Raw genomic sequence first — 15,078 nt, 5'->3', positions numbered from 1 at the left:
GTGCTGCATTCGCTGCAAGGCAGCAACTCTACCGTTGTGCCGCCGTGCCTCACAGGGAGAACGTACTAACTCCACGTAGACAGAACCCGTGGTCAGGATTGAACCCGGGTCTCTGACGTTGAGAGACAGCAGCTCTACCAGCTGCATCATTGTGCTGCCATTTCTACTCCTTTTCAGTTTAGTTTAGTTTATTGTCACGTGTACCGAGGAACAGTGAAAAGCATTTTGTTGGGGGCTGACCAGTCCGGGGAAAGACAATACGTGATTACAACCGAGCCATTCGCAGTATACAGGTACATGATATGGGAATAGCGTTTAGTGCAAGGTTACGCCAGTAAAGTCTGATCAACGAGAGTCTGTATAGTAAGTAGGGACCACTCTCTGGGTGCAGTAGGTTGGTTCAGTTGCCTGATAACAGCTGGGAAGAAACTGTCTCTGAACCTGGAATTTTAAAAAGTGTCAAATTCAGAACGTTTTTTTTTACACATAAGGTGGTGGGTGTCTGGAACGAGCTGCCAGAGGAGGTGGTCGAGGCGGGTACTATCACAACATTTAATAGACATTTGGACCAGTACATGGATAGGACAGGTTAAGAGGGTTATGGGCCAAATGCAGGCAGGTGGGACTAGTGTAGATGGGACATGGTGCTTAGTGTTCTGGAGCTGACAGTGCCCTGGGAACAGCGTATTGAAGAGGCTAACGCGAGGAAACGCGCAAAGTACCAGGAACTGGTGGATAGGTGCCAGTTCGGTGGCTGGAAGACATACTATGAGCTCATAGAGGTTGGCTGTAGAGGCTTTGCAGGACGCTCGCTCAACCAGTTGGGCAGGACGGGGCTGGCAAAGAAGAGGGCCATTCAATCCGCAAGAGAAGCCGCAGAGAAAACCACTAGGTGGCTTTGGATTAAGAGGGCTGATCCGTGGGCGGTTGCTGCTGGGACGCAAGTCGGGGCTTGGTCAACCCCGGCTGGGTTACATAGGCGAGGGTGTCTGATGGTGTGAGACCCGAAACACCCGATGACCCCAGGTCACATCACCAAGGATGCGTCCCAGCGCATCTAGAACACGTATCTTTCACGCAGCAAGTGGGCAAGTTAGTTCTACTCTGGATGACTTTCACTGATTTTTTGACCACTTTTCCCAGGGCCTCTCTCGGCCGAGGAATTCTCAGCCCCACATTCCCACGTCCGGGAAAAGACATGCCACGTTTTTTGTTTTTTTTTTAAAAACGATGATTTATTCATTCTTTAGCGCATGATTTCAGTCAGACCTGTAAGTGCTTTACGTAGACAACACGCAGAGAGCAGATGAACACAGCTTAGTCACCTCACTTTGAAACGAAATAAAAATAAACAAGAGAACCCATCCTTTGCACAAAATTAAAAAAAAAAAAATTCTATTTTCTAAATGCAATTCTTGAAATTAGAATCAGAAATAATCGATCAACATTATATTACAACCTATATTACAAATATGTCAAATCAAGTATGGATACAACACTGGCGTTATGCAGGGCTGTACGAGTCTGGTCTGAAAATGTTTTCTGTAATGGAATTGCCATCCAGGATCCCCAATGGAGATGGGGGGGGGGGCAGCTCAAGGGTCTTCCCAACGAGGGCAAAGGGGTTGGAAAGGGGTGTCAGTCCATTCCTCCCTTCCTCAACACCCTTCCAGTCACCCTCACCCATGTCTGAGTGGCCCAGAAAAGTCAGACTGGTGCGTGGACATACAACTGGAGCAGCCACTGTGGTGGGAGGCGCGGTGAGGGGGGAAATACGAATAAAATATATATTTTTAAATGGCAGCTGAGGGAACGAAGGGAAACTGCACGCTGGATTCACAACAGTATTATGATGCAGTCGAAGCTCGCAAGGGACTGGTTTAAAACTTGCACCTTCTACTCCTTGCCAACAGAGGGAGACACCGTCTAGGGATGAAGACCTTGGAATGAGGCCCACAGCCACCAAACCCAACATGGAAATGTGGATATTCCCAAAGGCCCACTTACACACGTGCACACACACACGTACACACACACACGTACACGCACACGTACACACACACGCACACGCGCACGCACATGTGCACACACGTACACATACACACGCGCACACACACACGTACATGTGCACACGTATATACACGTACACACACGCACACATACACAGGCACAAATACACACATGCACACACACACACGCACACATACACACGTACACACTCAAACACATACAACCATGCACACATAGACATGTATACACACTCACACATACACACGTACACACATACACACGAACACACACACACACATGAACACACATGCACATACACACGTATACACACGCATACACACGTATACACATGCACACGTATACACACGCACACGTACACACACGCACATGTACACTTACACACACATACACACACATACACGTATACACATACACACGCACACGTATACACACGCACACACATACACACGTACACACACACTCACATACACACGCGCACACATACATGCGTATACACATGCATACACACACGGACACATGCACGCACACATACACATGCGTGCGCACATACACACGTACGCACAAACGCGCGCATACACATACACAGACACGCACACACATATATACATACACACACACACACACAAATATACACACACACACACACACACACACACACATACACACACACGCACACACACATACACACACCCATACATACCACCCACCACACCCCGACCCCCACACACACACACACACACACATCCCCTCCCGTCTGCTCCAATTCCTGATTCTGGTTCAATCAAGTTTTGCTTGACAAGAATCGTTCCGTGGTTTAGCGAAGCAGAATGATGAATAGCTTGCAGCTTACGACATCAGTGCATGCAATTCCTGGGTTGGAAACAGAGCATAGAGCAGGTGTTGCTGTCCTGTGCTGGCCCAGGATCTGTTCATGAAGGAGTCAGCCATGGGGCCCACCTCATGGTGAGGGCTGGTGGGCAGTGCATCATGAAGCCGGTGCAGAGAGGGCTCTTTTGGTCAAGTTGATGGTTCTACACGGTTACACACAGTAGGTTCAGGTCAGCAGTGGCACAGCCACATACACTTCCAACGCCATCGACTAGCATTGCAGACTGGGAGCAGCAAGGAGCAGATGCTCCAGGGATCACGGGTCCTTGGGCTCGAGTCGGTACGACAGATCATACAGCAACTGCTGGTTGTCGATCACCTGGAGCTGCCGCACATACGCCTTAATCTGGAAGTGGCTCGCAGCTGATTCCGACTCCAGGACTGTGTGAAGAGGAACGAGGAAGAAACGTTAGTCCGTAATGGGAGAGAGAGGGAGTGAGGGAGAAAGAGGGAGAAGAGAGGATGGGAGAGAGGGTGGGAGAGAGGGAAGAAAGAGATAGGGAGAGAGAGGGGGGGGAGAGAGAGAGGGGGGGGGGGGAGAGAGGGGGAGAGAGAGAGAGAGAGAGAGAGAGAGGGGGAGGCGAGGGAGGGAGAGATGGAGAGAGATGGAGAGAGAGAAAGAGAGGGGAGTGAGAAAGAGGGGGAGAGAGAGAGGCGGGGAGAGAGAGAGAGGGGGGGAGAGAGAGAGAGAGAGAGAGAGGAGAGAGAGAGAGAGGAGAGGAGAGAGAGAGAGAGAGAGAGAGAGAGAGAGAGAGAGAGAGAGAGAGAGAGAGAGAGAGAGAGAGAGAGAGAGAGAGAGAGAGAGAGAGAGAGAGAGAGAGAGAGAGAGAGAGAGAGAGAGAGAGAGAGAGAGAAGATACTGGGGTCACAGTTTAAGGATAAGGGGGAATCCTTTAAAACCGAGATGAGAGAACTTTTTTTCACACAGAGAGTGGTGAATCTCTGGAACTCTCTGCCACAGAAGGTAGTTGAGGCCAGTTCATTGGCTATATTTAAGAGGGAGTTAGATGTGGCCCTTGTGGCCAAGGGGATCAGGAGGGTATGGAGAGAAGGCAGGTACGGGATACTGAGTTGGATGATCAGCTATGATCATATTGAATGGCGGTGCAGGCTGGAAGGACCGAATGGCCTACTCCTGCACCTAATTTCTATGTTTCTATAAAGGGGGAGAGAGTAGAGGGGAGAGAGGGGCAGAGGGAGGGAGGGAGGGAGGAAGAGAAAGGACACAAGGAACTGCAGAACATGAATCTTGTCGGCACGTGTGGGCATTTAGTGTCGGGACCCTTCAGGTGACCCACCTATCCACGTCCTCCAGAGATGCTGCCTGACCCGCTGAGTTCCCCCAGTATTAGAAAATACTCCCTACCTCATAGCTGTCAACCATGGGCCCTGGTTCCCCATCAAGAATCCCTTACGGGGACTCCTCTTGTTCCCACTGAAGCTGACACGTGCATGTTCTTGTAAAGCCCCCCGGCCCCTTTAGATATTGTTGGTCACTCACCGAGCGGACTGCTGCGATACTTCCTCAAGGTCCGCACTGCATTGGCGACCATGTGCTGTGTGAGAGACAGAGATGAACAAGATTGTTGGTCAACATTAAAATTTCAAGATTTTTATTTTGACCTTAGCGGCAAACTATAGACATCCTGCTCTTGGTCAACTTTAGACTTCACTTTCGAGATACAGAGCAGAGAAAGGGCCCTTCGGCCCACAGTGTCCGTGCCAACCAGCGATCACCCATACACTAGTACTATCCTACACACTAGGGATACCTTACCAAACCCAATTTACCCCCAACAAACCTGTATATCTTTGGCATGTGGGAGGAACCCGGTGCACCAGGAGAAAACCCTCGTGGTCACAATGAGAACATACAACCCCCGTACAGACAGTTCCATAGTCACAAGCAAAGCTGGGTCTGGGGGGGGCAGTAAAGGGCCTGTCCCACTTTCACCACCTAATTCACAACCTTTTTTACTCGTGGACATTTTTCATCAGGCTAGAAAAACGCCCCGACCTACCTGATGCCACAAGTACCTACGACTAGCATCACGGCCTGCCTATGACTTACCTATGGCCTCGTGACGACCATGCTGCGAGTACGAGTCAAGGGCAAACTTGGCAGAGGTCGTGAATTAGATGGTGAAAGTGGGACAGGCCCTTAGGGCAGCTAATCTACCGCTGCGCCACCGTGCTGCCGTAACTGTCATCTCATCATCGTTGTAAACATTAGCGACGCAGTGGCGCCGGTTTCCAACGGGAACGGTGACGGACGCACCAACACACATCCCTGTCCTCCAGTTCCTACGGACTTCCGCCGCTGGAAGTACAGGGTTTTGGTGTGTGTGTGTGTGTGGTTTATCATCATCATGCCTTACAATGCTGTGTACGACAGTGATCGCAACTTCTACTGAAGTGTGGATGGCCGTTGGCTCCCTAGAAGCTCATCCGCCCTTTGACAGGTCTTGTTTTTGGTCCTGCTGGGGGTCCACAGCCCCCTCCTCACCGACAAACCGGGTGGGGGAGACGGTTTAGTCGCCGACTATCCGACCATATAACCATTACAGCACGGAAACAGGCCATCTCGGCCCTTCTAGTCCGTGCCGAACACGTATTCTCCCCTACTCCCATCTACCTGCACTCAGACCATAACCCTCCATTCCTTTCCCGTCCATATAACTATCCAATTTATTTTTAAATGATAAAATCGAACCTGCCTCCACCACTTCCACTGGAAGCTCATTCCACACAGCCACCATTCTCTGAGTCAAGAAGTTCCCCCTCATGTTACCCCTAAACCTCTGTCCCTTAATTCTCAAGTCTCAAGACCATGGAGCAGGTAGCACGGGATTACATGGTACCCCTGGCCGGGGGGGAACTCCCCCCCGACCTGACCTGATACCACTGTCATCTGATAACACTCAGGTGAGGTGATTTACTGGCTAGAAGTGTTGTTGAAATGCAAGTTGTTGTATGAAGGTTGTCCCTTGCGTTACACACATCTCCCTCGCTCACCTTGGTCTGTTCCAACTAACACAGTGGACGCCAGTGTCAACTCTCCCCCCTTATGCTGAAAATCCTGTGGCAAACACAAGTAATATCTGACTAAAATGGAGAACGCAAAGAGCTGGAGAAACTCAGCGGGTCAGGCAGCATCCGTGGGAGGGAATGAACAGATGACATTTCAAGTCGGAACCCTTCTTCGGACTCGAAAGGACAGATGATGTTTTGGGTCAGGACCCTTCTTAAGAGTTTAACGGACAATAATCTAGCTCGGTTGGGACCCTCCCGAGTGTGAAGATGGGTCCCGACTTGAAATGTGTAGGAAGGAACTGCAGATGCTGGTTTAGACCGAAGATTAACACAAAAAGCTGGAGTAACTCAGCAGAACAGGCAGCATCTCTGGGGTGAAGGAATAGGTGAAGTTTCGGGTCGAGAACCTCCTTCAGACCTTAAAAAGTTGTCTATCCATACCCTCCCCAGATACTGCCTAACCTGCTGAGTTCCTCCAGCACTTTGGATTTTGCTCACTCATCCAGCGTCTGCAGTTCCTTCCGACTAAAGTGCATCCTTCTGTTGTACAACAGGATGCCTGTAAAATACCGACAGCCTGCAGCTGGAGCAGCTTGAGCTGTGGAGAGTGGCTTGCCAGGGGAACAATCCATTTAGCCGTCACACTGAATCATCCTCCAGCCCTTGAGGACGCTGTGTTAAGCTGGAAGAGCAGACAAACTGTTTCCTCCATGAGTTTCCACACAGAGCGCTCAATAGCGGAGGTCTCAGGAGATCAGTTCAGTGAAATGAATGCAGTGGGACTGGCGTCAATGTTTATGATCCCCGACAGTGGCTGCTTGCTCCATATTCCTGATCGCCACGGATGTTCATTCACTGCACCACCGCCAAACTCACAGGTACTCACAGGCTGCCGTTTTCATGGGTGATAGGAGCAGAATTAGGCCATTTGGCCCATCATCAAGTCTACTCCGCCGTTCAATCGTGACTGACCTATCTTCTCCTCTCAACCCCACTCTCCTGCCCTCCCCCCATAACCCCCTGACACCAGTGCCAATCAAGAATCTGTCCGTCAGTCTGATGAAGGGTTTCGGCCCGAAACGTTGCCTATTTCCTTCGCTCCATAGATGCTGCCTCACCCGCTGAGTTTCTCCAGCACTTCAATTTTCCAGCCTCTGCAGTTCCTTCTTGAACAAGACTCTGTCAATCTCTGCCTTAAGGGGCTGTCCCACGAGCATGCGACCTGCATGCGGCAAACGCGACCAAACCGGAACCTCGAGTGAGCGACGTGAAGTTCGAGCGAAGTCCGCGGGAAGTTCGCGCGTGACGTACGGCGTCAAGACGCTGCGTACGGCGTCGAGGCGGCTGCGGGCCGGCAGGCCGTTGCTGCACGGAATTTTTGAACATGGTCAGTTTCTCGGAGCCCCGCCCGATGTCGGGACCAGCACCGCACAACCACATACGGCCCCGCGAGGCCGTACGGCTCAAGCGACCACGTTAGGTCGCGCTTGCCGCACGGAGTCGCATGCTCGTGGGACAGGCCCTTTAAAAACGTCCCTTGACTTAGCCTCCACAGCCTTCCATGGCAATGGTCCACTGGTCCACAACTCACTGCCCTCTGACAAAATAAACTCTTCCTCATCTCCTTCCTCTGATGGAACGTCCTTCAATTCTGAGGTTGTGGCCTCCTGGTGCTAGACTCTCCCACTAGTCCGGAGACTCCGAAGTCTTAATTTTAAAAAACCCAGCTCATTTTATCTTGTTCCTGAGAACAATTGTGCTTCTTGAACCGATGACTTAGCGAAGATTAATACCTCACTATTGGGAACTTTCTGTGCCGTGTTATTCTGTCCCTGCGGCAAAAGGGAAAGGTTTCCTTAAATTAAATCAGTATTAAAAATATACCAGCTGCCATGGAGTTTTGTCATGCAGCGCAGAAACTGCAGTGTTCTCATACATTATTGATCACTATACGTGTCTCTGGGGACCAATTCGAAGTCTAAATTCTTGAACAGATCGTGACTGTCTGAAAAATCCATAACACAGTGATTAGCAGCCGCTTGCAGCCATCATTACGTAGAGATCTTCAGGTGTCTGAATAGTTTTGCCTCTCTCAATGAACTAAGTTGTCCCATTCAAGCCTTCTCACTGTAAAGACTTTCACTGTGGTCTTTTCACTGAAGCTTTTCACTGTAACAAGGCACGCTTGGCAACAAACGAAACTAAACAAAACACATCTTACTTCCTTTCGTTGTAATATGAAGGAACTAGGTGACATTGTGTCAGGAGATAGTCCACTTGGACGTGTGCCTGAACATTATACATTGGTTGTGGATTGTGTAGTTTGTGCTGCAACAGTACAGCATGATAGCACACTGTTCATTTGTATACTGGATAGTGTACTCATAAGTGATGGGCGTGGAATTAGGCCATTCGGCCCATCGACTCCACTCCGCCATTCAATCATGGCTGATCTATCTCTCCCTCCCAACCCCATTCTCCGGCCTGGCCAAGCTGGCCATCCGCCAGTCACGGCGCCAGGCGGTAGCGGGCTTCGCCCGAACCCGATGCTTGCCCCTTTACTGGGGCTACGTCCGTGCCCGGGTCACGGTGTTAGAGAGGGACATAGTTGTATCGTAGTTATTTAAAATATTTGTAAAGATTGTAACATATGTTTGGAAATCTAGTGTCTGTATAATTTGGTGATTTTGTAATATGGGCGTGCCACTACGGTTTGGTTTTGTATCGCGATAGTAATTAAATATTTTATTTTTGATTAAAAAAAACATTCTCCTGCCTTGTCCCCATAATCCCTGACCCCCTCCCATACTAATCAAGAATCTATCTATCTCTGCCTTGAATATATCCACTGACTTTCCCTCCACAGCCTTCTGTGGCAAAGACTTCTACAGTGTTAGAACACTGTGCATTTGATCATTGTGTGGTGTACAGTGCTAGACTGTGCCAGAATGTTGCCCATTTGTGAAGCAGTGCAGTACAGTACAGAGTTGAGTCCATGGTACATCCGATCATCGGATGGTGGAGTGTACGAAAACACTGCCCAGTAAACTCCTGGGCGGTTAGGTGCGGCAGTGTGGAAACTGTTGCTGTTTTATTCCAGAGCAATCAAAGAACTACTCACCATTTTCTCAAAGTTCACCAGCTGATTCAGGAACGTCTTGTTGCCTTCGTGAATGAAAGTCATGTCTGGAAAAAGCATGAAAGATAAAATGACTGAGATTTCTGCGGTAAACTGCCAATCAGATTCAGATTCAGATTCAATTTTAATTGTCATTGTCAGTGTACAGTACAGAGACAATGAAATGCATTTAGCATCTCCCTGGAAGAGCGACATAGCAAATGATTTGAATAAATAATAATAAGTGTCCGGGGGGGGGGGGGGTGGTGGTTGGCAGTCACCGAGGTACGTTGTTGAGTAGAGTGACAGCCGCCGGGAAGAAGCTGTTCCTCGACCTGCTGGTTCGGCAACGGAGAGATCTGTAGCGCCTCCCGGATGGTAGGAGGGTAAACCATAAGGTGAACACTGTGACTGTTTAGATTTCGTTTAGTTTAGAGACACGGCCTGCCCTTTAGCGCACTGAGTCCGCGCCAACCAACAATCCCCGCACACTAGCCCTATCCTACACACACTAGGGATGATTTACAATCTTCTACTGCAGCCATTTAAATACCTACAAACTTGCTTGACCATGGAGTGCGGGAGGAAATCGGAGAACCCGGATAAAACCCACGTGGTCACGGGGAGAACGTACAAACTCCTTACAGACAGCACCCGTAGTCAGGATTGAACCCGGGTCTCTGGCGCTGTAAGGCAGCAACTCTACCGCTGAGCCACCGTGCCACCCCTGGTCTGGATACTGGACAATTCAGGAGCTTCCCATCTACTGGAATATTTAGTCTATCAAACAGGTAGGGATGTCCAGAAATGGATGTGAAAGGTGCTACAGAAATGCAAATCTTTTATTGTGAGCTATTCATCGTCTATATCAGTGAAGGTCCTGCACTGGGGCTCCAGTGCTGACACTGGGACTCCCCTGTTGCTTCTCCAGTGCTCTGGCATCATTCTGTCGACAATATTCTCCTCCCACAGGGTTGCCGTTGGTCTGGTCGGCGTCTGATGTGGACAAAGAGGGCAGCTGTCATCCCCCCCCCCCCCCCCCCCCCCCCCCCCCCCCCCCCGCGCTGGTGAGAACCCTTCCCGCTGGATCTGCACCTCGTCCCAGGATCATGGTTATGCGGCAGGTAGTACCGCTGCCTCCGTGGACCCAACCACCTGTCTCAACCCTGACCCACGGTGCTTTCTGTGTGGAGTTTGCACATTCTACCCGTGACCATGTGGGTCACTGGTCGGAAATTTAATTAGCGGCTGTAACCAAGAGCCTCTGGGTGGAGGAGATGGGGAACAGGATGGAGGGATATTAATGGGATTGAACTGAGGGTCAGGATAGATTCGATGGGCTGAATGGCCATCTATATTGTAGGAGAACAGTTTAACAAAGAAAACTGTGCAGCAGCTACAGTATCAAGGAAGAGAAGAGAATGGAACTTAGAAACAAAGAACTGCAGATGCTGGTTTATACCAAAGATAGAAGCAAAGTGCTGGAGTAACACAGCAGATCAGGCAGCATATCTGGAGAAAAGGGCTGGGTGGCGTTTCTGGTCGGTACCCTTCTTCAGACTGACAAGTCTAATGCCGAACCGAAGCATCACCCATCCTTTTTTTCTCCAGAGATGCTGCCCGACCCGCTAGAGAATGGACGATAGACACAAAATACTGGAGTAATTCAGCGGGTCAGGCAGCATCTCTGGGGGAAAGGAACAGGTGACGTTTCAGGTCGAGACACTTCTTCAGAATGGAACTCATTTGGCACCTCTTTCTAAGAGTTTCCGCAAAGATACAGCCCCCCGATGCTGCGGCATTTGTTGGGGATGCGGCCAAGAGGAGATTGGTGTTAGGGGCAGCTCCGTATCTCACCTTTCAGTAGCAGGGGGACAAAAGGAATAATAGGAGGCTTCATCCTGGCAATGGTGTCTCTGTAGGTTTTGTGATTTCTTGAGGGATCCTGCAAGACAGGAAAGTGTTCTCATCGTCAGCTCTCATGTACAATGGCACAATAGACAATAGACAATAGGTGCAGGAGTAGGCCATTCAGCCCTTCGAGCCAGCACCGCCATTCACTGTGATCATGGTTGATCATCCACAATCAGTACCCCGTTCCTGCCTTCTCCCCATATCCCTTGACTCCGCTATCTTTAAGAGTTAGATAAACTCTCTCTTGAAAGCATCCAGAGAATTGGCCTCCGCTGCCTTCTGAGGCAGAGAATTCCACAGATTCACAACTCTCTGGGTGAAAATGTTTTACCTCATCTCCGTTGTAAATGGCCTACCCCTTATTCTTAAACTGTGGCCCCTGGTTCTGGACTCCCCCAACATCGGGAACATGTTTCCTGCCTCCAGCATGTCTAATCCCTTAATGATCTTATATGTTTCAATAAGATCCCCTCTCATCCTTCTAAATTCCAGAGTATACAAGCCCAGTCGCTCCATTCTATCGACGTACGACAGCCCTGCCATCCCGGGAATCAACCTTGTGAACCTACGCTGCACTCCCTCAATAGCAAGAATGTCCTTCCTCAAATTTGGAGACCAAAACTGTATTCCAGGAGTGGTCTCACCAGGGCCCTGTAACCACTACGGAATCGGTCGCCCTGCTAATTATTCAACTCGGGTTTCCCAGTACAAAGCCTTGCAGCATCCGTTATTAAAGCTGGGCCGGAGCGAGCGGGAGCCTGGTTGAAATTGATCCAAAGTCCATGGGAAGTGACCAATACTGGAAACAACAACCAGGTGGATGGGAAGTGAGAAGTGCCTTCGGTGGACTTTAAATATTCCACCACCGCCATATAACGGTGGTTTCACGTACCATGTACACTAACATTACCCCACACACACTTGGGACAATTTACATTTATACCAAGCCCTCTGCTTCTTATGTTGTGTGTCTTTTAGACCTGCAGCTCCGTTGAGGCGAGCCAGGCCAACGTGTCATCGTCCTGGTCAATCAGACCTCGTTCACCATTCGGTGGCCGGTGTTTGGGGCAACTGGTTACGATGTGCTCCACTGTCTGCGTTGGGTCCCCACACTCGCAGGAGGCGCTGTCCAAGCCAATTAACCTACAAACCTGCACGTCTTTGTAGTGTGGGAGGAAACCAGAGCACCCGGAGTAAACCCACGCGGTCACAGGGAGAACGTACAGACAAGCACCCATAGTCAGAGTCGAACCCGGGTCTCTGGCGCTATAAGGCAGCAACTCTACCACCGCACCACCGTGCCGTCCCAATCTCCACAAGGTCACCCCGTAGCATCTTAGGCTCGAAGGGTAAAAAAGCCACAGCTCCTTATAACTCAAGTTCTCTGAACCCAGGAACATCCTTCGATTTTATCTTTGCAACTTTCCAGTTTAATGACAACCTTCCAATAGCAGGATGACCAGAATTGTACACAACTCCTTGAAACGTACAGAATAATGAAAGGCACGGATAGAGTGCATGTGGAAAGGATGTTTCCACTGGTGGGAGAGTCTAGGACCAGAGGCCACACCCTCAGAATTAAAGGGCGCTCTTTTAGAACGGAGGTGAGGAGGAACTTCTTAAGTCAGACGGTAGTTAATCTGTGGAGCTCATTGCCACAGAAGGCTGTGGAGGCCAAGTCAGTGGGTAGTTTTAAGGCAGAGAACAGGGAGAAAAAAGGTCATAAAATGGGATTAGGAGGCAGAGATCAGCCACAATTGAATGGCAGAGTAGTCTCCATGGGCCGAATGGCCTAATTCTATTCCTATAACTTGTGAAGTTGTGAGTCCAATTGCAGCTTTGCCAACGCCTTCTGCAACTGACCCAATGCCTGTTCTCAAGACCCTGACTGCTGAAGGCAAGCAGAGGGATTCAAAGAGATTGTAACTGTACCCGCCCCCTGTCCAGTTCAGAGCGAGACGACGCAGGTTACTTACTGTTAAACTTTCAAATTTCTGGAAGAGCTTTTTACATTTTGTCGGGAGTTTCTGTGGAGCAAACAAGACATCAAACAAGAGTTGAAATCAGGATTTTCGTATTTTTGTTTTGGAAAATCAAAATCTTCTAAATAGAGGAAATTGGAAATAAAAAAAAATTGTTGCTTTCAGACCAGAGGGGGGGGGGGGGGGGGGGGGGGGGGGGGTGCTTATGATGTGGAGTTCACTTGTCTCTCTGTCCACAGATGCTGCTGGATGTCAAAGTATTTTCCACACGTGCTGGGGTTTTTTCATTAACTATACATCTTGCTTTGGAAAGGCAAGGTAGATTAATAAATCACTTTTTCATATTGGATGTTATTAGTATTTTTGGGTAGCATTTCTTCTTCTTCTTGCGTATGGAGTGTACAGTCTAAAGTTGTAGGGCAACTTGTTCTATTTGATCTTATTTGATTGTGCACGCTGGGTTGATTGCATTCGTCGAAACAGGGCGGGCCACGTGAAGGTTGCAATCTCCCCCACCTGGGTGACACTGTGTAATCTAGATTGGTAAAAGCGCCATTGACAGAACCACCATTAGGGGGTGCTGGTGGACAAAATATGTCACTTTCCTCTCCCTCCCTCGACAAACTGTCTCGTTTTTCTCTGATTTACTGAGCCAATAGAGCCTATAAGCCCTGTCCCACGGTACGAGTTCATTCCAAGAGCTCTCCCGAGTTTAAAAAAAAAAATCAAACTCGTGGTAAGCACGGAGAATGAACGTAGCGGGTACGTCGGAGCTCGGGGACGTCTCTTAGCGGCTCGTAACGCTAACGGCAGGTACTCGGGAAGACTCGCTAATGGCAGGTAAGCACGGGAAGACTAGTGAAGATTTTTCAACATGATGAAAAATGTCCACGAGAGCCCCGAGTACCGACGAGTGGCCATTACCGTAAATCTCCGCGTTCGAATCAGGGCAAACTCGGGAGAACTCTTGGAATGAACTCGTACCGTGGGACAGGGCTTTACGTATTCCCAAACCTTGCTCCGTTATTGATTCCCACTTTTCCCTTCAGAGCTCTCACATTGAAGAGAGAGCCAGACGGTCGGGGGAACGGATTCCAAGGCCACTTGGTCTGCATCAAAGCTGGGTTTGGCCAGGGCTCTGCCTTGGACCACACAAGGAATTGCAGAGCAATTTACAGAGGCTAATTAACCTGCACATCTTTGGGACGAAACCAGAGCGTCTGGAGGAAACCCCACGCGGGGGGTCACAGGGAGAACATGCAAACTCCACACAGACAGCACCCGAGGTCAGGATCGAAGCTGGGTCTCCGATGCTGTGAGGCAGCAGCTCTACCGGTGTTAAACCCATCTGCAAGAAGTAAGAGGACCTCTTCCTCCAAATGATTTTCCTCTCAACTACTCATCCTATTCAGTATCAGATTGCAGTTACTGCAACACCAAAGGCAGTCGGTGACTGTAATAGATTCATTAATAATGTGTACACCTTTTTAAGGCAGAGATAGATAGATTCTTGATTAGTATGGGTGACAGGGGTTATGGCCTCATGTTTTATCAGATTTGCAGCCTATCACCACCTTCTCATCAGTTCTAGGCACAGATCAGGCCATTCGGCCCATCAAGTCTTCTACGCCACTCAATCACAGCCAATCTCATTCTCCCTCCAAACCCCATTTTCCTGCCTTCTCCCCATAACCCTGACCCTCCGAGGAAAACTATCTGGAACTGCCCATTGCTCTGCCGGAGATTCAGATTCACGCAATCCTCGATTAGTCCGGGTGTCGGGGGTTATGGGGAGAAGGCAGGGGAATGGGGTTAGGAGGGAGAGATAGATCTTTATCATTGTACCGCTGCTGGCAAATTCATTTCACTTGCACTTTATGTGCAATGTGACGAATAAAACTGATTGATTGATTGTTACACAAAAAAGCTGGAGAAACTCAGCGGGTGCAGCAGCATCTATGGAGCGAAGGAAATAGGCAACGTTTCGGGCCGAAACCCTTCTTCAGACTGATCGGGGGCGGGGGTGGGTGGGGACAAGAAAGGGAAAAGGAGGAGTAGCCCGAAGGCTGAGGGAGGGTAGGAGACAGCAAGGGCTAACAAAATTGGGAGAAT

At 49.5% G+C, this 15,078-nt stretch overlaps 1 protein-coding gene across 2 annotated transcripts in view; it reads right to left on the bottom strand.

The window, feature by feature from the left end:
- Positions 1-2,744: 2,744 nt before the first annotated feature.
- Positions 2,745-15,078, bottom strand: part of rapgefl1 (Rap guanine nucleotide exchange factor (GEF)-like 1) — a 91,076-nt gene continuing 78,742 nt past the window's right edge. For both annotated transcript variants that reach the window (XM_055656964.1, XM_055656963.1), the window contains exons 13-17: positions 12,961-13,011; positions 10,928-11,015; positions 9,074-9,138; positions 4,421-4,475; positions 2,745-3,300 (exon numbers count right to left, since the gene is read on the bottom strand). In XM_055656964.1, coding sequence (XP_055512939.1) covers positions 3,176-3,300; positions 4,421-4,475; positions 9,074-9,138; positions 10,928-11,015; positions 12,961-13,011 — 384 coding nt within the window. In that variant the 3' untranslated portion in view covers positions 2,745-3,175. The remainder of the gene's footprint in view (positions 3,301-4,420; positions 4,476-9,073; positions 9,139-10,927; positions 11,016-12,960; positions 13,012-15,078) is intronic.

Source organism: Leucoraja erinacea, chromosome 27 (genome assembly GCF_028641065.1).
Source record: "Leucoraja erinacea ecotype New England chromosome 27, Leri_hhj_1, whole genome shotgun sequence".
NCBI classification, from domain to species: Eukaryota; Metazoa; Chordata; class Chondrichthyes; order Rajiformes; family Rajidae; genus Leucoraja; species Leucoraja erinaceus.
The sequence above is the reverse complement of the archived record's forward strand: the minus strand, read 5'-3'. Positions and strand labels throughout refer to the sequence as shown.